The sequence below is a fragment of the Rhopalosiphum padi genome, chromosome 3 (assembly GCF_020882245.1).
Source record: "Rhopalosiphum padi isolate XX-2018 chromosome 3, ASM2088224v1, whole genome shotgun sequence".
NCBI classification, from domain to species: domain Eukaryota; kingdom Metazoa; phylum Arthropoda; class Insecta; order Hemiptera; family Aphididae; genus Rhopalosiphum; species Rhopalosiphum padi.
In genome coordinates this window covers 38,338,688-38,361,555 of record NC_083599.1, presented here as the reverse complement: position 1 = coordinate 38,361,555, position 22,868 = coordinate 38,338,688, and the positions used below count along the sequence as shown (strand labels likewise).

Genomic DNA, 22,868 nt, shown 5'->3' with positions numbered 1-22,868 from the left:
GAGCATTATGTAAACGACCCTTCATATGCGTGGAGGTAGATGCGCGTGTGGAGTATTCGACCACCGCGTATCGCCGCATCGCTGAACGAGCGTCAGCGGTACATCCCACCTATGCACGCACACGCGCGTCCTCACCAACACATTTTTTATACGCTCACTGCTCAGTTTTGTAACGGACCGTTGTAGACGCCACCCGGCGTAGCCTGTACTGCCTGTAGGTTACCATAATATTGCTATGGCGGTCGATCCGTCAAACACGTTTTTTTTGTTACTTGTTCGTTTGTTTATGATTAAAAGTTTGAACGGCATTTTTTCCTTTCAAATCCTATAGATTTAAAGAGTCGTTGTTTCTATTGCTTTCATCATTATTAGAGTATTGTTATTTCTGGTTTTTCGGTATAAGCGTAACGCATTTACAAACAAGAAATGGAGACACCGAAAAAGTCGCAGCCGTCGCCCGACGTAAACGAAAAAAATGAGGCTACAACATCTAGCCCGCCGAGAGGTATGTTCTGAACGCATATTACTAAAGGCAACGTCCTTTTTTTGTCATCTCTGTTCACACCGACCAGTCTTGCGAGGCAAAAATTCAAATATTATATTTCTAGAAATGCAAACTTTTTTTATAGACTAATTATTAACAAATAAAATAAGTAATACTTAGATATTTTTTTCCTGAATTTAAAATAAATATACAAGTTTCTTTACAACTCGAGGTCCACTTCACTAAAGCCGGATTGGTGTGGCGAACTACCGAGTAAAATCGGTGGGCCGCTCAAAATATGGGCCGGTTTTGAGTGTTTGGTCGTATTTATTTTTAATTTTTGTGATAAATTAGTACAAACTTTGGTAAAAAATATAATTGATTTGAATTATTTAAACCGTACCCAGTAGCTATAGCTGTAATCAAACGTTAAAAATTCTAAAACTTTGTAAGCTGATATCTTACCAATCCGGCGCTACACTTCACCCAGAGCTAATTGTGCCTTGGTACACAATAACTGATTTCTGAGCATTACAAGAAAATATTTTATTGCTATTTTATGTCTGATGTCAGATAACTAAGATGGTCTTTTATTTTATTTATTGTACTTTTATCTAACATATGTCTTTTAATTTGCTGTGTTGATTAGCCTTACCCAGTCCAAGGACACCAGTCCGATCAACATTTTACAGTGATGACGACGATTCAGATGAAATGGAAAGCCCTAAATTTCCACATCTTATCCCAGTTTGTAGGAGGACTCCTGATGAATATGATTTGGGAGGTGTGCGTATTGGTTGGGACGACGGATATGGCAGTCCTTGTTTTCAAGACTATGATTATGGTAAGAATAATGTATAGGTAATATCTAATTTGAAATAACTTGTAGATATAAATAGTGTTATAGTCTATAAACAATACTCAACTTATTCTTTTTGAAACTTAAATTACATTTAATGATAGAATAAAAATAATAATAATATTTATTAAGTTATTATCTTTATTTTATTACACATAAGTGTTAATATAAAAACAGAATATACAAATTTGATACTGATGTTTTTATTATTAAATCAAACATCAATTAGTACACATTCAATCATTATGAATAAATACAATACTTTACATTTTAGATTTATACCTACCATATTTAAGCATAGCATGTGATAAAGCTAGAGTTAATATTATAACAACTTTAATTAACGATAATATAACATAATATTATTATCATTTTAGATTTCAAAACATTTTTTGAAATGCTATCTATTAAAATTTTATTTTTTTTATTTTAAAGGAATTATTTTATTTTAATTTTAAATCTAATTTAATTGTTTAGTTAATGAAAGGAGGTCAAGAAGGAGGAAACAAAGCCGATTATTCTCTGAACGCCATCATCGGTCTTTCTTTAGAACAAAGACTGATTCACCTTCTCCAAGGAGTTGCGCAAGCCCAAATAATACTGCTCTTCACGAAGAGCTGAATAATTATCTTGAGTGTATATTGAATTGTCTTAGTAAGTAATAAGGTAGTGACCTTAAGCTCTCATTAAGCTCTACATTTTGTCTGAATAAGTTATTTTTTTAATTCTTAAAATTGCATTAAATAGTAAATAATATATGATACAAATTCTGATTATGTTGTATTATAGGTGCTAAAAAGAAAAAACGACAGTTAATGAAAGCTAAAATGGAAGCTAGTTCTTCTGCAAATAGTTCAACAGAAAATAATAATGTTGGTTATTTATTAGATGACTCTGCTGATGACGAATTGATGATGTTGTGTAGTCAAGCTTTTGAACAAAAAATAGCAGCTGATGCTAGTATTAGTAATAGTACTATAAATAAACCTACTAAATTAATTGCATCAAATTCTCTGTCAATTAATGGTATAAGTCCATTGAAAGATACCAACAACTCAACAAATAATAATGTATATTACCATGCTTCCAAAAAGTTCAAACCAGTACAGAGCAAACTATTTGGCGAAGAACATGAAGACAATTGTAAACCACGTAAATCACCGTGTCACACAATAACTTCAAGTGCAGCAAGTAAATCAGAAAATAATTGTTCATCTTCGGCTTCTACATCTGTTGCGAATTGTAAGAAAGATGATTCCTCATCATCACTATTAGACAATTTTGCCAATGACGATGAATTTTTTATGGGTATCGATTTTTTGGAAATCGAGCAACAAATTATGGCTGATGCTAAAAAAGAAACTACTGTACCAGCAACTCAGAATTGTTATAAACAGCCAAACGCAAATGTTGATAAGCAATTGGAAAATAAACCAGGTATTATGTTTATTATACAAATTATTACAAACCATCATATATTTTTAAATTAAGGTTTTGAATCAATTCTTAAATTCAAATGTAAACAATAACTTAAACTATGTTATTAATTAAAAACTTGATTGTTATATTTTTGTTGGCTAGTTAGTATTTTAAGTTAATTACAAACTGACTTACCTCACTTTACCCTATTGAATGTTATTATAGTACCTTTATTAGCAACTAGAGTGAATATAATTTAGATGCATGCTAAAAATTAATCAAAAGTAGTTAAAATTTAGAGTTTGAGCTTGGAAGCTAATTAGTTAGTGCATGTCAAGTTTATAGTGATTAACTTGAATGTTAACTCATTTAGAATGAATATAAATAGTTCAATTTTCATCTTTTAAAATATATTAATGTATTATATAAATTGTAAACAATCTCATATTTTGTTTTTTAGCTATAAACAATCGTGCATCTACCAGTAATTTAAGTTCTAGCTCTGTACTTTGGCGTAGATCTACTTCAACATCATCAATTGTTAACAAGCAACAAAATTGTATACAACAACCTAAAAAATTCAGTGGTGTTATTGGAACAACAAATAATTCTAGGTAATAACTTTATGTCCATTTGGCTTAAATAAATTGTTTCATATTGTTTTTTTTATATATATTTTAGTGATAGTAGTGGCAATGCCAAAGCTACAACTACAACTACTACCAGATATTGCACACCAGCTGAAATAGAGGCAAAACGAGAACGCGCTCGACGTACACTTTTACTCAAGTTCAAATCAAAAAATAGAAGTGTTTCATAAATTACTATTACTATTAGAAAATGTACAGTACTTCTTATTGAGTTTATAATATCTTTTGATCTATGTATTAATTTAGTATTGAATAATAATATTTTTTTTCTTGTTTGTATATCAGATTCAATATTATTTTTATATTAATATCTGATTCATAAAAACTAAAATTATGTGAAATTGCTGATTTATTTCATGTTTACACTTTATACATACATTGTAACCATTGAAATCTCATATTTGTATTTTCACAAAAAATGTTGAATAGAAATAATATTAAAATTGACCAATTAACTTAATTGAAGTCCAAAAGAAAAACTTGTATAAGTTTAAAATACATTTTGATTATTGATGTAAGTTTTATTTTAGCATAATAAGTTTTAAGGAATACTTACTAAGTAAACATCAGTATTCAAAATATAGATTCATAAGAAAACAATTGTTTTTTTTTTCTACTTGTGATAATAAACAGTTAATTTTAACAAGTGTGTGGTATATTCAATGAGTTGAGTAGAATAAATCATTTTAGCACTAATTAATCTTTTTTTAACGCATTAGTATTGTGTTTATTCATGGGCCACATGAATGACATTATTTGAGTGACAACAATTTTTTGTTATCTGTAGAATAATTTAAAAATCTATTGGTTATCTGAAATTAATTTGAAATTCAGATTGACTCTCGTTCTAAGAGAACCTTTGTACTTCATAAAATATTTTATATTTTGCCTACATTTTAAGCAGTTATAATATAATACTTATGTACTTATTAAAACAGAGCATTAGTTTCAATCTTTATTTTTGACTATATTTTATGAGATCATCAAATTGACAATTACCTTTACACGGTTAGGTTAGATATAAACATAGACAACAAACCAAGATCTTAGTTTGTGATGTATAGTGAACTTGATTACAAGGTTTGTTGGTATAAGAATTAATTGTGGTTTATTTACTATAAATTAATAAATTTTTTGTTTTTGCAATTGCAACAACTCGTTTTAATGAGTTATTAAAATTTTCTATCCTCGAGTAATAAAACTAAATATATTAAAAATATGTACATAATTTTAGTTTTAAGAATGTTGGAGTCAAATTAACAAATATAGACTTTTTTTTATTAAAATTCATTCTCTGTTGGTCTTTACTATCGGCCAATATCCTGTAGGTTAGGTTAGGTTCTTATTATAGTTGGACTTATTTCAACAACTGTGTGTATAGTTTAAAAAACATAAACACGATATAGAGCTATATATTTCATTGTACAATTTATATTGAAGATGTAAAAAATATTTTACTAAGAATATTTTATCTCTCATTAGTACAACCGTATCAATATGGTATCATTTTGAGAATATACTCATTATTTATATTTTATTGTATATTATAATTTATAATTTAAATGATTTATTTAAACAAATGGAAAACAATTAATGTGTTATGTCGACGTCGACATATGGTTTTAAATGTATTGCAAAATTTATCACTAAAATCTCTCGTTTGATAGTTGCCGACTCACCATGCACTGTCAGAAATACACCACATTTTATAGTTGCGGCCAGAAGCTATATGATTTTTTGAACATATACAAACAATATTATGATACCATTCGTCATTTTTTATTTTTTAAATAATATGTTGACTGTAGATAGTTCAGAACTGTTTCACATAAAAATAATTCAACATTTTTTAATCCTGAATTGTTTAATAATTATGTAATATTTGTATTATTATGAAAATTACATATCTGCTCATTTGTATGTGTAAATATTTATTATTATATTTTATGTAATGCATAGCTTGAGCAGAAAATCAATAAGTTTTAAATTTATTTTAATTCCTAAATTAAATCTGTTATCCATGATTAGTTCAATTATTATTTCTTAATTTGTATACTTAATTTTAATTTTAAATAAATGTGTGTACAAGCCCAGAATAGGTAGGCAAAAGTAACCTAGAAAATCTCAGTGGGTGGTTTAATATAGAAGTTAATTGTGAATGATTGGTAATAATTTTTTTTTTGTGATCATAATAAATAAGTACAAGCATTATAATATTATAAGTATATAATTTAATCAAATTATTAAATCAGATAGCAGCTGTAACTAAATGTTAGTGCTAAAAATCAGTGGGGCAATAGTGCAATACCTATCTGATAATAATGAATAAAAATTGTTACAGAATTTTTTTTATACATAGCACTAGGGCTAAGAGTAGTTATAATGCCTACATTGGTTGCCCATTTCTCAAGATGCTTAATGCTTATTTAGACAGTTTAGGTTTCTACCATACCTAGTTGAAAAATAATCAACTAATATTCAAATATTATTATAAACTATTTTTGGAGTAATTTGATTTGGTCGATAGAATCAACCAGCATATATTACTAATAAATTATAATTTAATTCCGTTTATTTTTTAACTTCATAAGAACATATCAATAGATTTATAAAATTATAAATATCTTGCATACAAGTTACAGTTGAAAACGAGTTTCACATAACATTTTAATTTATAGGTACAAAAAAAATTCTTATACAATATCATTAAATGAAGTTGCAAATATTGAATTATAACTTAGATATATTATGCAGTATTCAAATATATAATGCATCTGTATTGTATTATAAATTTTTAATTTCAATTATTTCTGTTGAAGATGTGCGTAATAGAATAAGTTGTTGGTAAATTGTAATTTTATAATGTCATAAAAATTAATTTATGATTATGGTAATGTATAGCTTTGAAATAACATAATTAATTAAAAAAAAAAAATAAAATAACCAAAATATCTATTTTATAAGTAGTGAATTATAGACATGACAAATATAAACAAATATTTGAATACATTTAAAATATAAACAATTATAACATAGGTACATATAAAATTAGATGTTCAGACTATTCCACTGAAAAAAGTAATTATTATTATTTATTGAAAATTAATATAAAATAACCCAATTATTGAAATTAAATATTTTTAAATAAATAAAGAAAAAATGATTAAAACATACCTGACACTTACAAAAGTTGCTAAGTGTTGTCTTACTGTTTACTTGTCAGTTTAAAAAAAAAAGAATAAATAATAATAAAATAAAAATAAATAGTAAAAAAAAAATCACACCTTAAATAACAATATTTTTGAAACAATATAAAACATAAATAAGTTAACTAAAGAATGCAGCTGAATAAAATCTTTTTTCTCGATATAATAAATATTAAGTAATAGTCTGATAAAATTTGCATAGTTTTATGAAAATAGATTATTTATTTAGTGTGAAAATGTGATTATATTCAGCCACATAGTTAATTATTCCACAATAAGTTTATTTTAACAAAATAATAATAATTAAATTCTAGGAACGCGTAAAACAATAAAAAAAAATCTTTATATGCATGTATTGTGTATAATGTTGCAAATATGGTTGTGATTAATTAAAAATAAAAGTGCAAAAAGTAAAAGGCTTTGTTAAATTATGTAGTATGATTATTTATAACAAATTTAGGCGAACCCAAAGTCTATTATAAATAAGTAAATATATATACACAATATATTTAAATTGCTTAAATATGTATTTTATAGTACCATTGTACCATGGAACAGTATCAATAAAATAAGTAAATAAATTAGTGTATAAATATAGATATCTAGATAGTACATTTTCAGCTAGTCTTGGGGTTTCAAGTCTTCAATAAGATATATATTTCTTTAAATTACATATATTTTAATTAATATTAAATATAGTATTTTACGATAATAAACATTGATACTGTTAATATTACGGTAATAATTATAATTGTAATACATAATATATTTACAGTAATAATTGTAATAATAATAATTATTATAATTATAAAAAACATATATTAATATTCTCGCTAATATGTATATAATATATTTATATATTCTTGATCAGACTTAATAACTATTATTTAGGACTATGATTGATATTGCACAATAAAATTCCTAGAATATTTTTGTCCATTAATATTATGTTCTTTTCTATTAAGTTACATGTATAAAATTCTCGGCATTGATATATTCACTATAAATTAACATTACATAAAAAATTTAATTGATTTTTTTAAAAAAATGATATTTTTTATTGGACATCACAATGATAAAATCCAAATGATGAAACAATGTTAGCATAAATACAATCTATTAAATTATTTTAAAATAGCTTTATAAATTTTTATTTACAAATTTGAAAATATTTTAGTGTTAATAATTGCACAATTAAAAGCAATATCTAAGGTTAACTAAGGCTTAGTTTTGCAATAAATAAATATTTCATGTATAGAACAGTAAAAAAGAAAAATAATTAATATGTGTTAAATAAACATTATATGCAGAAAACAACACGACATATCAATTTTTTCAATGTAAATTACGATGTATATTTAACACATTATTATAAATTATTAAAATATTAAAACAAAATATTATGATATTATAATTCAAAACCGAGAATTTCATATCATTCATTCAATAATATAAACAATGTATCTTTTTGCCAATAAATACATAAAATATTCAATTTATTTATAGTTTTATAAACTATATATTCCAGTATTTTTTAAACATACTTGATTTTATTAGGAGTATTGATTTTAAAATTAATTATAAATAATAAATAAATAATTAATTTTCACAATTATAAACACTAAAGCCCACGTTACATTATATACGTTAACTAGTTTCTAATAAAACATCTTAAATGTTATTTCCGTGTTTGATCAATATTTATTGTAGTGTAAAAAAAATAATAATAATGTTACAAACATAGTTCGAAAATATTTTATCTAGGATGTATCTATGTATATTTTAATTTCTTATTGAATACTTGAATTATATCAGAACATAAATGATACATATACATAAAAAGAACTAACACATTTCATTTAGTTCTATAATAAACACCCAATAAAATCACAATATATATATAATAATAATATTAATATCAATAATATCAAATTTATAATTGCATATTTATAAAGATTTTAGTTAATATAATAACTACTATCTAATAGCTATTTGTTCAAACTTAAAATATTACTCTTAAACTCCAATCTTTTATTTAATTACACAAACAATAATATGTTTACTATAATAACATTCGTGAATATGACTAAAAATTGTAAGGATTGAATTATAATCGTGATTGGCAAATCACCCACCAGACATTAAAAACTAGTTTTTTGAAAATAAAGAAAATAAGGAATAAAATTGATATTTCTATAAACTTAAACATTTTTATAGGCAAACAACATAAATAAAATATTTAATAATAAAAATTTAAAAAAAAAAATTAATTTTAATAGAAAAGTTTGACACTAGAGAGCTAAATGGAAGAATGCATTATAGATTAGCACCAATTTGAGTAATATTGTAACTTATTTTCAGTAACAACAGTACTATTATCAGTAAATTTAGAGTAAATATTTTCTAACAGCGGTCCGAATGTTAAGAAAATAAATAAACTAATCATGTGTATATAAGTATTTATGAATAAAAACAATAGATAAATAATAAAAATAAAAATAATAAAATAAAACAAACAAAACAAAACAAAAACAAAAATAAAGAAAAAATTGTCAATAGAACCGCCGTTATAATTATAATTTAGAACAAGTTTAAGGATTTCTACTTCCTAACCAATAATTTATTTAGGTGTAGCATTAGTTACCATTTAGATTGTTCACTTTAGATATTGAACCTGGCGATGTTACAAAAGTGATGTCTGGTTTATTTTGTTGAGATTGAGTGGTACTACTTGTTATAATATTATCAATTTCATCATTGTCATCTTCATCTTCATCAGAACCTTCTTCTCTATCACTTTCAGACAAAACATCTACTCTAAATGTTGATTTATCAGTAGCACTTACAGTAGCATTGGCAACAGTAAGTGAATTATCTCCTTGTCTCATTGTTGACAAGTAGTTTGCCAATGTGGTTACTGTGACATTTAGTATTTCTGCTGCTCGAAATAGAGTTAATTCTTTTCTTTGCAATTTAGCTAATACATCGGCTGGACCTTGTTCCAACCAAAAATCTCGAACTCTGTAAAATATTATTCCATTCAATGACTTTAAATAAAAGAATAATATTACTACTATACCTGTACGGATGTTTTAAGCAACCATAAGCATCTCGATATCTACCATAAAGGGTTCCATAAGATACTCCCATTAACTCTGCGGCCACTTTCATTTCTAGTTCTTTATTTTTTATTGCTTCCATAAGTCTTTTAGTAAAAGGTTCTTCCCAAAATTGTGGACGGCGTCCACCTGATTCTAGATAGTCATTCATTTTCATAACATCAGAAAATTGGCTTAAATCTATTGACATAAAAATAATTAAGTATAAATATAAATAGTGTAACAACAATTATAATTGTGGATTATACCAGGAACATGTGCTGGTTGTTCACTAAATCCTTGGCTAACATTGGTGACACTACTTGCTCTTTCTTCTTCGGATGGAAAAGTTGTTACATTTACTGTACCAGTCTAAAAAAGTCATACATTTTAGGTGCTATTACATTTTATATATGTTATACATGTATTTATAAACATTTAAATATCAAAGACAAAATTTTACTTTTTTATTAGAAAAATGATGAACCTTTTATTACATATTGTATTGTATGTGACACATACGGGATTTTTATTATATGTCGAAACTAATAAATTGGATATTTTAAAACTGCATGTATGGCCAGATTTGGCACGAAGAGGTACATAAAAACTATATAAGGTGCTGCGCTCTAGGATTAAAATGGCACGCGTTATTACAAATTATTATATTGATATAAGAATTATCATGATGTTATCAGTTGTGTTGTTGATTTCAAATAATATTAAGTCATTTTTAAACGTACGAATTTCTTTAAAAAAACTTCCAATTCATTCAAAATGTCATGGTTTATATACTTATGGAAAGTACATAATCAAATATTTGTTAAGATACATTAAAATTTGTTTTAAGTGCCAATTTGGGAAATCATGCCTTTATGATTTTATAAATTATGTTATATCTACTATCTAGTATTCGAAATATTCATAAAGTTAAGTGAAAATTAATTTTGTCCTGTATTTATTATTGGTACCTACATAATTATAATATAAATTAATTTAAATTTTTCAAAAAAAATGTGTTACAAAAAAAAAATATATTTTAAAGGTTGATAATGTATGTGTCAAATATGGTACACAATAATTTTTTTCTTATAACTTCTAAATTTTTTACATCATTTTTTTTTTTATTATTTTTCTTTAATCTGTGAAATATTCTATTGAAGTACATTTGTTTCCAGACTAAAATTAAAATCATGCAGAAAAGAGTTTTAAACAAGACATTTACTCACTGTTGGTTTAGGTAATTCTACGTTATCAGTATCAACAACATGTTGCATTTCTGGTTCCCAGATGGACTGATCAGGTTCAGACTCATCTTCTACATCTGCTCCATCCATATCATCATTTTCCTAAAAATTATAATTATAATTAAATAACAATATTGAACACTCCTATCCCAATAACATTTACTTGGTGTTTATCTGTAAATTCTTTTTTTATATTAGCAGTAGTTGCCAAAGTTGAATCTAATTTTCTCTTCTTGCTAATATTTGATTCATCAGCAGTTACATTAAAACTTTGATTTTGCTGTTCTTGATCTGATCGCCAGGATACTTCAGCCAAGCCTTTAATCTTGAGTTCTTCTGCAGTTTTTAACAAAGAAGAAAGCTCAGTCTGAAAGACAAATGGGTAATATAAAATATGACTAATATTTATGATAAAATGTAAGCCTCAATACTTACATTTTCAACATTAATTTCTCCTTTATACATAAAACTGACTAGGGCTTGAATATCAGAGAACTTAACATCTTTGAGAATAACTATTGCTTTATTCTCATCATGCTGTGATAATATAGTATCAAAGTAAGTACTACAAGCAGAAAGCATAACCTGAAAATATATATAAGTATAATTTATGTAGACATGTTAAGTAAATTCTATATAATACATACCTTATGAGCTCTAAGGGTTTTTCCCTCGCAAGCCAATGTAACATCACAATAACTCTCCCGTTCTAAAAGTTGGGAAAACATTGCTTGTAAATTTGAGTGATGATACTTCCACCGTAAACAATATTGTTGTGGTGCTAATGAGTTCATATTGTCCTCAGTTGTGGGCCGCATTGATATTCTCAAAAATGTCTGGTTTGAGAACAACCTGACAAAATATTTTAATCTACCATAACCCTATAAATACAAAAGGTAGAAACCTGAAAAATTAAATATATATTTACTTATTATTGGTTGAATATTTTGATCAGTGGCGCCGAAGTCCAAAATTTTACCTATGACATTGGAAACCTCTACATAAAATGTTGATACCCGCCTAGGTTAGGTTAATGTAAATTTGTACACTCAATGACAGAGGTGATCCCCTACCAATTAAATTCACTTATAACAGTTTATTGTCATAGGTAAATATATATTTTGGCACCACTGATTTTGATTTAAATAAATCATTCATAAATTAAAATTTTATTTTTACATAAAGGCTGTGTCTATATTAATTATCAAAAAGATATAAACATATTATTAATTTTCTGACCTATATGTAACATGACAAAGTTTACTTTTATTTGAACCAATCTTGTGTTTTTAGTATAAATATAAATGACAATCAAATTGAGGTTAAAAAAACTATATGTATAGGCACATTAGCTTGTTTTACAATATTCCAATTTGTATCTAAGTTATGACTGTATAAAATATTAAGATTTAAAAATACATGATAAAAATTGAAATATCATAAAAAACAAACATGCAAATATAGATAATTATTAATGCACAAAAATATTAAATTAATTGAAATAAATAATAATCATAGCATATTGTACAATAACAGGGTTATAAAAATGTTTTATATTGTGTTATATTTATAAGATGATATAAAACGGATTATTCTTTTTTCATTGATATGAGTCGATACTTAATATACATATATTTACATTTTAATAATCCTAATTAGAAATAAAATGCTGTATCTTTAATATTGTTAAATGTATCAATTTATTCCAAGCCTAATTGGTTATATCTCAAGTAGATAAGATAATTTTTAAAATTAAAATATACATTTACTTATTAACCTTTTATTAAATAGGCAAATGGCTTATATCAAAACTCAAACATATTGGTCGTAAAGACCAAACTAAATAGTAAATAGTACGAAATAATGATAGATATCAACATATAGGGATTACAAATTATAACTTAAATAAAAAACATTTGTTACATATAGACATAGAGTATCTAATATTATACTAGTATTATAATGTAAAATGTTTAAACAACAATATAGATTCCTGATAATTTTGGTGAAAATCAATCTCAAAAATAAATATGTTAAATAATATAAAAATGAATTTATGTAATTAAAAAAAAAAATTAAAAATGTAATGAAGGAGACAAGAGTGCTAAAGGTATTAAATGTGTGAAAATATTACAAAAATTAATGCTATACAATTTTAACAGTAAAATAATTTATTTAATTTACTTTTTAATGAAAAAGAAAGACTGTAGTTTATGAACTAATGAGTCATAAGAATTTGCCTTACATAGTTACATAGCTCTTGCCTCTCATATTAATATGTATTAGATTAATTAATAATCTCATTGCAATGGTAAATTATCATATTGTAAAACTAATTAGGCAAAGATATATTTCTGATATACCAACCAACTCGAGCAAAGATTTATGACATCGAATTTAGTTACATTCTAACCTTATCTGATAAGATTTTATTGTGAAATGATTGATGGATAAATTAAGGTATTGAAAAATAAATATGAGTAGTGCATACTACTCATTTAAACAAAAAAAAAGAGATAAAGATTAACTAAAAAAATAATATAAAAATGTTTAAGATATCACTTATACCAATACTTGCATTGCATCAATCGGCAATTAAAAATCATATTATGAACAAACCTACCTTCAGTGCTGTAAAAAAATACTCTAAAAATACTCTGTAAATAATATTTTTGTATTAAATCTAAATTTTAAACATTATTCAAATACTTTTAAAAACACATTAGTTGTAAATTTTCATTAATTAGTAAGTTATAAAAATACAAACAGATTTTTTTATTATTTCCTAATTATAGATATCAATCAAGCTTTATTTGAAACTTTTTTTTTGACAACAAAACTTAAATTATTTACAAAATAATAATTAAATAAAATTATTAATTAACTAAAATAATCTTACAATATAAGTTATACTCAAATTTAAAATGATTATCAATATGAACATATTTTATTCAAGAAAGTTTTATTATTTAAGATGAATTAAAATTATTACATATCATAATATCAACTTTACAATATAATTAATGTTTGTTATAATTCAAAAACATTGTTCAACATTAGCAAGTTATATTAGTAGTGTATATAAATATAAGACTGGCGGTGGTTGTTAATTTTTACAATTTAAAATATTTTAAATTAAGTTTGAAAAAATTTATTTGAGGGAGTATTCAATACAGTTACATAATACTAGACATTTTTTGAATACTAATATTCAAGTACTTTACAAACGGTGATACTTTTAACAATTAAATAATAATTATTCCTAAAGATTAACTTAAGTTTGAGATAATACATAATATTATTACATTGCAAATAAATGTTTTTTTCTAATCTTTTATGATTACTAAAATATATATTTAAAAAGATTTCTAAAGATGTCAAATCATAAAATTCTCATATTATCTTCATTAATAATGTAATAAATTTTGTTTAATAGTTAAATAACAGTAAGCTTATCAATATTAGATTGTTTGTTAATGTGCACAGTATTTAAAAAAAATTATTAGTATTTGGAAACACTTACTTCAAGCAAATATTTAATAAGATATGAAATATAATATAACCATGATTTTATACTTGAGAGTAATAATCAGGAATATGAAAGAAAAATGACTTAATACATTTATTTGTAATTTTAGATATAAAATATGATTCTTCGATGATGATATAAGAAGATAGATTACGATAAAAAACTTTTTTGTCAATTTTCATTCAGTAGTTTGGTTCATGATTAATTTATCTTTCAAGAATGTCATTACAATGTATACAAAAATGATTATTAAAAAAACAAAAAAAATAATATAAAAATTATCAATTATAAAGTCCTATAAAGTCGATAAAGAAAATAGGATGGCCCACCTTGTATATAATAAAAATTATCATTAAGATAATTTAATTTTCAAAGATACCTAACGTTATATTAACAATATTTCAAAAAAAAAAAAAATGTGTGTTTTACTACCAGTATAAAATATTTATATCACAGCTTAAAAAGCTTACTAGGTACTAATAATAAAAATGTGTGTAATGTATACCTAGTAAATAAAATTTTTGTTTAATATGAGATATAAAGAAATAGCAGTTTCTAATATCAGCAACAAATAGTTCATAGTTTAAAAACTGTAATATACAATTATTTGTTTGTATTTAAATGTAACAAAATCATATTTAATCATTTTATAATAATTAATTATATCATTTTTCTAGTTACAAGATTATATTAAAACATTTAAAGGTTTTAACAAAAAACAAATATTAGTATTCACACGTCTTTGCAATTTTTCTTCTCATTTTACAAGCCTTGAAATCTGTTATCTTATTTATAGAAGTTCTGTTTACCATACAAATAATGTGTTTTACTAATCAACATATTATTACACAAACTTTAATTTATCAGCTGTGTCAACATTATGCTAGATACTTTGATTAAATATATACTGTGTAGTATATACTTAATCATAACTAACTATTTTACATTGATGCATCTTACATTTAAATTCCGTCTATTAACATCATAAATAGATAATATATCTGATCCATTTGTAAAATATGCATTACCTATCTATTTAATAGAGGGTAAAATACTAAATTAGTACAATTTTAACCTCAAAATAAAAAATACTCGTTTTTCTACATAGGTAGTTTTCCATACAATAATTAATTGATACATTGATATTAATAACACATATATTGAACAATGTGTATAATAATAAGTTAATGGTTATGCCACTAACACCTCTTGAAAAGCAACTTAAATAATAATAAAAAAATGTTTAGTTTCTTCAGCATCCCTAAATCTGTTGTTATAGATACATCTTATGATAAATACCTGCAAACTTAACCAGATTTCTCCAAATAATTAACTAAATTGTGTTTATAAATTAATTTATTTGAAAATGAAATTATTTTTCCTACAAATTGCCAAATTTAAAATGAACTTTTTTTGATAATACTCGGGAGGTTTGTTTAATTTTTTAATTGTTAAATAATGAATTGTATTTATAAAGGGAAAAACAATTAAAATTTGTAAAGCGAATAAAAAAAAGTTAAGTGCATTTATTAGTTATTTATTTATATTATCATATTAGTAGAAATATAAATTAATAAGACAGTAATGAATAGTTTTTATAATACACAAGTACTGTCATAATTAAGATTGTGATTGTTTAGAAAAATTACTATATTTACGATATAATATTAAAAACATACCTTTTTTACTACTAAATTATAAATCATACATAAATGTCTTCAATTTGTAATATTCTAGTCAATTGTTACTTTAATAGGTAATTGAGTATAATTGAACAAAATAAGATAAATGGCTTTATTAACTTTAAAAATTTGATTTTAATACAAATTTAATGATTAATTTTAAAGAATAATATATATTAATCATCAATATACATTTATAATATTTTTAAGGTGTTAAAATGTTTTAATTTCTTTGTATTACAATTTCATATCTAATTAAAGTTATTTTAAGTTTATTTATTGTTTTATTTAATTTTTCTTTTGAACACCAACAATAAATTACTGATTAACTGTCATAAATATTTCCAGTAACCACATTTATTCATAAAATTAATTTAATTATCTAATCCAAAAATATATCTACCTGATATAATGAATAAAATTTAATATTTTATACTTCTTTTACAATAATTTTTTTTTAACTAAAAAGTTCATGTTATTTAAATGTTTTTAATAAAATAAAAATGTATTATTAGCTGTATCCAATTTAAAATGAAAACAGCTTATAAACTATCCTAAACATTACAAAATGTTGAACAAAAATGCTGATATTATGTGTTTATAGTTCAAAAAAATTTCAAGATAGATAATTCAGATATTATTTTTAAGATCTAATAACTTTCATTTTCATACAAATATCTATATATAATTTGGCTGCAAAATATTTCATTCAAAGAGCTATACAATATTAAATTTTTGTATGTACATTTATATCTAAGTAATTTTGTAAAATACAAATTTTAATAATGTACACATTTTTATATACTAAGTTTACTAAGGAAAGTTATTAAATGTCTAAAATATTCATACCTACGTTCTATGAGTATTAAAAAATAAGTATACATTTATAATTTATAAAAAGTGTTATCTTAAAAGGGAAATTAAAAAAATATATACCTAACTACTGTTCTACTGTTCTATATTTTATGATTTTACATTATTAAAAATATTATATTTAATTAATTTGTAAGATTGAGTAGGCTTAGAACCTTCAAAGAATTAATTATTGTCTAATCAACTAAACTTTACAATAATTACCGCTAACAATATTCCATTAAACTTTCAAAATTAAGACAAATATGTAAAGTTCATTATGAATATTTTAATATTTCATACATTTTCCTGTTATGTTTTAGTATGCAATAATATACTTACAATTTAGAAATAAGAAAAATAATGCAAGGTTATTAAAACCAAATTGAATAACTGGTTATTAAAATATTCACACACGATACTTAAAAATTTAAATTTAATGTTTCTGTAAAATGCACATGGAATTTGATTTGAGTTATATTTCAAAAATAAAAGTAAATAAATAGTTTTCTGATGTTTGATTGGAAAATAAAATTATAATTTACTATCAATTATATCATTTAAGAAATAAGTGTATTAATTAAAATAAGTACAGCTATTAATATTAATGATATGATGTAATAGTTCTAACATTCAGGCTTTTAAATTTAGTGTATTATACAATAATTATTGGTTAAATTAATTAAATGAATACATATAAATTATAAATATAATTGACTCAACTATTAAAAACTTCCTAAGGTTTACCAAATATATTTTAATAAAATCTTATGAGATACCTATTAAGTCAAGAATATAATATTTTAATTGTGATTTAATATGTACAAAGAACTAAAGAATATAAATACTTAATATCTTTAGTTCTAATAGTAACCTATTGTAATATGTATAAATTTATTGTAATTATAGACATTTTTAGAATTTAATGAAATTACATTTAAAAGAAAAAATTTCAGAGAATATTAAAAATTAATTATCTAATATATTTGCACGCCTATTTTACATATAATTTATTTACTTTTTTTTATGGATATATGTCAAATTAAAAAAAGATATAAGAAAATTGTTATGTTAAATTTCATAAAATTGCATGATTTACTAGTAAAAATCAATAAGATCGAATACATTAATATAAATAATTTAGTAATTTCTAATGAAAAATCTTGTTAACATTTACAAATGCAGTCAATAAAAATGTCCATTTTAACAACAGATATGGGTAGCTTACCAGCTTTTTTCGGTTTTTAGTGGTTTGATGTTTCTTCGATGTCACTCCAATCACGAAATAACAATTAATAGTTAATGTAAGATGTAACAAACACAAAATTAAGAAAAACCCTCTATTAAAATGATAAATTGAGCGATAAGAATAATGCGGGGATAAGTAATTAATGACTACTCTATACTCAAAACTCGATACACACCACGGTAAATATTAGAAAAACAAAAAAAATAATAGAACATAGTTATCATAAAAAAAAAACAAATTGAAAATAGATATCAATAAGGTCATTAAACTGTAAAACGCAAAACGCTAGTGTACCGTGTTAATAACATTTATTCGGTATAATATACTTCTCCGCAATTTTCATACTATCATATTATTTGCAAGTGCAATTTGATTCTGATAACTGCAGACTGATTCATACGTTGAACAACGGGATAGAGTAATTTTTTTCAAAATTTTTTCGCTCAGAAAAAAAAACCAAAAAAAAATTGTAGAATCGCCAGAATGTGTAATAAAATAATAAATGTTAATTATCAAGACGAACGGGAATATTTCTGAACATCGTCCGAAAGAAAAACGTTTTGTATACCCATTCCCCGGAACATCGGCGAGTGCACCACCCAGTCCAAGGAACCAACAGTGGCAGCGGAATAGTGGGAAAAACTAAGACGTGCAGCAATTTGTCCCGATGTCAACTGCGTCAGTCGTCCGTTTTGTACACTGCGGTCTATTGTATACACAGACACACAGTCACACAGATATATATATTATATAATAACGTATATCTGTGAATGTATAAACTACCTATTAAATAGTCTATAGATAATATTATATTATATACGCGCGGTTACTGCATTAATGTATATTTAAATTATATTTTTGTCATTGTCATTACGAGTTATAACAACTGACAAGTTATAACTCGCGGCTTTACCTATTTCTATATAAATTAGAATTACTAAATATCAATTACAAAATTAGCTATATTATATATATATAATAATAATACATACAGTTTTCTCGGAACGAACAGGCTGGTGGCATCTTATTATTTATTATTACCTACTATATAGCTAAAATTATAATACCTATACCTAATGTCGTATGTTATATAACCAATGCCACACCACACATACCATTGGCGTACACGAACATTTTCAGTATGGAGGGGCAGTGGCGTAATTTGGAGTTATTTTATTTTTTGGGGGAGGGAGCAAAATATGAATAACATTTTTTAGTTATCGACTGAAAGTATAGTGGGAGTGAAGGTGACGCCCTTATACCCCTCATATAATTTACCAATAATAAACCTATATACGTGAATGTATCAAAGAGCGGTCCATAACATTTAGCAGAATTATAAAATTAGTGAAAATAAAATAAATAACAAGTTATAGGTAGGTATTACAGTTCAGCTATTTTCCTATTTACTAATCCGCATTATAATATGTTTAACTGGAAATAGATCTATTAGAAAAAATGGTATTTAACAATAGTTAAAAAGTTTAATTTTTTAATCTTTAAACCTAAGTAAGTTCTTAAATAAAACATGAACTGTTTATTATAATAACTGCTTTTTTCAGTTAATTTAAAAATAATAGGTTATTATTATATAGGTACCTCCTAACTTAAATATTAAAATATTTAATTAAAAACAAATCTAGGTGTAAAATTGATACCTAACTATAGTTGAAATAACATTGTATACTTTTTTGTGGAAAATTATTTTAAACAAAATAAGTAAACAAATAAAACATGTTTGATTCGATAATTTAGTAGGCATAAATTTTTAATTTTGCTTAAACCACTACACAGTAGGTTACATACTGTAAGAAAAAGGAATATTTGATTGAATTAATACGAAATGGTTAGATATAGTTATTTAAAAAAAAAAATGAATTTGTATAATTACTTTAATCATAAACAAAAATGTGGAGCTAGGAGAATATCTCAAAAAAAATTAATTTAGTCCCTGCAGTTGTTTATTATATTTATGTTTCACCTAATAATAGTTTCTAAAATATATACAGCTTCTGTGATCTTATGAATATATATATAAACATATCATGGTTATCTATTAAATATTTAGCGTTTAAAGTTTTCTCTTTGAATCACGCGTAATATACTAACAATGTAAATTTGAGTTCTTCAAAACCAATTTTCTGTTTTCAGCTTTAATATTATAGTTATTTGTTACATATTAAACATATAAGGTACGAGTATTATCTATGTTTGTACGTTGACTTTTTCCGATATTTCAATTTGTATGCTAACTATGACTTATAAGGTATGTAAAACATTACAATTTAAAAATTATCATTATATCGTACATTTATTTGCGATAGAAAAGTTCTAAAAATATAACGTATAAACACAGTTACCGTTCTTATCTTGAAGTTTGATATAGGTCAATTCACTCTAATATTAAAGCTTACAATACGAAATTGGTTCTGTTGAACATATATTTATTTGTTGTGATGCGTGTGTTAGACTGGTCAGAGTTATAAAATAAAATATAGTACCTATTCCAGTGACTCGGGTATTTTCTTGATATAATATTATCTTCATTCATGGTACCTATCATCCATTGTCGATTATTAACTTTTTGATTTTAGCTACCACTATTTCCTTATGGTGAATGATTTGGTAGGTAATTTCTGTTGTTGTGTGATAACAAAACCAATCACGGGAAATAAACACAAAAATAAAAACCAAAATATAAAAAACAAGAAACAGAAAAAAAGCCATGAAAATAAAAATCAAATTTGTATATTTAGCTATTATGTCATATTTTATTAGAAATATGTTAATATATGTATATACATAATACATTCAGTAATATTAAAATAAAAACAATTGAAATTTTTTAACAATTATATTGCAAAATATTATTTATTGGATCATTTTACTTTTTTATCGTTTTTTTATGTTAAAAGTGTAGTAAAATATAATTTTATTTGATAGTCAAAAGGAGCTTTGAACATTTTAGTAGCTATAGGTACCTACTAAAATATCATGCTGAATATTAAACAAATAAACAGTAAATTATATATCTTACAAGAAAACACAGTATACATTGTGTAATTATGGCATTATTTATCTTAAATATTATATTAAATTAACTGATTTAAAATTGAATGACAATATTTTTTAACTATTTTAGTTTAAAGTTTTATAATTCAATAAAATACACAGATTTCAATGAGGTTGTTCCAAACTTTGATGAAGTATAGTTTTGATTAGTCAGAATTGATATGAAAATATGTATATGATAAATACTGCCTTTTAAAATTGTAATTATAATCATTTTTGATCATCAAAAACGCAGTATCTTCAATATCTTAATATTTTCAAAAAAATAATTAATTTATCAAAAGGATGGATTTTAGGTATAATTTACTATAATAACGATTAATATAATATTATAGAATTATTTTTTCATCATGCAAAACCAATTTTTTCGATATTTAAATGTTTTAGATATTGCTTCCACTATGGCCGAATAATAAACGGGTAAGTAGTAGCTCGTAGATATGGTAGATTAAATGTGGAGGAGAAATTCAATTAACCTTATATTAGTTATATTTATATAATAAAATAAAAATGTATTTATTATTATAGGAGATAATGGATCGATTTAGGGTCAATTATACTTTTGTAAAACCGGTCGAAAAAATTTTGGAACGTAGTAATATTGACTATTTTTTTCCATATAAATTGTTGTTTTTACTTATGACGAAAACAAAAAAACATTAAAAATCATTAATCGTCGAATACCGCGTTCTCAATACCTTCTTACGTTTAAAATATATATTTTATATGATTATTTACGCAATCGCACTTATACATACGATTAAGGAATTATTTATTGTGTTAAATCTTAGTGTGTTACTTATAGTATAGTTATATTAATAAATAGGTAGTAATATACGTTTATATGTCATATTATAGCCGCCATATGTATGCCAATCGACTAAGTACCGTTATACATGTAAATAGGTGAAAAGTAGTAAAAAATAGAAACGTCTAATAGTACTTCGGTATTATTTACGATATTTTTATAAAGATTAACGAAACCAAATTTTTTAAGAAATAATATAGGTATAGCTTTGCATAAATGTAAATTAATCATTTTTCGAAAACGAACTGTAAATTATGTTAAATTAATCAGTTATATATTATAAGTTCTATAACTAATTACGTATGTATTAAGAATTGAGAATATAGGTATCTACTAGCTACTGCAGTATCGTTAAAACCAATAAATATTTGATTTTCTGTGTGATTGTTTATAATATTTAATTTTCGCCTTTTTTATTTATTAGCATAGGTATTATTATTTAAATATTTATGAGTCACCTATTTTAATCAATTCAATTTTATTAATTAATAATCTTAACAAAAACAAATATCTATTTACAATTTTAATTATTATGGTTAACCTTGTTGGTAAAAATTATGTAATGTTATGAACATTCGTTATTTCGTATAACTAGTTAATTTCGTTGCAGTTTGAAAAAATATTTATTTACATTTATTAGTATCAATATTAAATATACTAGACTAGTAGTATACTAAACTATAATATTATTATGGAAAAATAGATATAATTTT

The 22,868-nt window shown here is 23.9% G+C and overlaps 2 protein-coding genes across 5 annotated transcripts; one reads left to right on the top strand and one right to left on the bottom strand.

Annotated features, from left to right (window-relative positions):
• The first annotated feature begins 137 nt into the window (after positions 1–137).
• On the top strand, positions 138–4,058 carry LOC132928076 (uncharacterized). Its single transcript, XM_060992642.1, has 6 exons — positions 138–505; positions 1,134–1,328; positions 1,821–1,997; positions 2,133–2,780; positions 3,223–3,376; positions 3,444–4,058. Exons 1-6 carry the CDS (start codon positions 427–429, stop codon positions 3,580–3,582), a joined length of 1,392 nt encoding a protein of 463 aa, XP_060848625.1. The 5' UTR covers positions 138–426; the 3' UTR covers positions 3,583–4,058.
• Positions 4,059–5,966: 1,908 nt separating this feature from the next.
• Positions 5,967–19,366, bottom strand: LOC132926682 (modifier of mdg4). Of its 4 annotated transcripts, none has more exons than XM_060991077.1 (8): positions 19,268–19,366; positions 11,611–11,867; positions 11,399–11,548; positions 11,127–11,330; positions 10,946–11,065; positions 9,986–10,088; positions 9,698–9,917; positions 5,967–9,639 (listed from the first exon to the last, which is right to left on the bottom strand). In XM_060991077.1, the coding sequence occupies exons 2-8, from the start codon at positions 11,779–11,781 to the stop codon at positions 9,255–9,257; spliced, it is 1,353 nt and encodes a 450-aa protein (XP_060847060.1). In that variant the 5' UTR covers positions 11,782–11,867; positions 19,268–19,366; the 3' UTR covers positions 5,967–9,254. The 4 variants fall into 4 exon arrangements, with proteins under 4 accessions (XP_060847060.1, XP_060847061.1, XP_060847063.1 ...); XM_060991078.1 differs by lacking the exon at positions 19,268–19,366 and adding an exon at positions 18,570–18,881; XM_060991080.1 differs by lacking the exon at positions 19,268–19,366 and adding an exon at positions 18,621–18,881.
• Positions 19,367–22,868: the final 3,502 nt, after the last annotated feature.

Coding starts and splice junctions, on each gene's coding strand:
- LOC132928076 (XM_060992642.1), top strand. CDS start 427: ATGGAGACACCGAAAAAGTCGCAGCCGTCGCCCGACGTAAACGAAAAA. Junction 1,998..2,132: donor GTGTATATTGAATTGTCTTA/GTAAGTAATAAG, acceptor GTTGTATTATAG/GTGCTAAAAAGAAAAAACGA. Junction 2,781..3,222: donor GCAATTGGAAAATAAACCAG/GTATTATGTTTA, acceptor TTTGTTTTTTAG/CTATAAACAATCGTGCATCT.
- LOC132926682 (XM_060991077.1), bottom strand. CDS start 11,781: ATGCGGCCCACAACTGAGGACAATATGAACTCATTAGCACCACAACAA. Junction 11,549..11,610: donor AAACCCTTAGAGCTCATAAG/GTATGTATTATA, acceptor ATATATTTTCAG/GTTATGCTTTCTGCTTGTAG. Junction 11,066..11,126: donor AATTTACAGATAAACACCAA/GTAAATGTTATT, acceptor TATAATTTTTAG/GAAAATGATGATATGGATGG.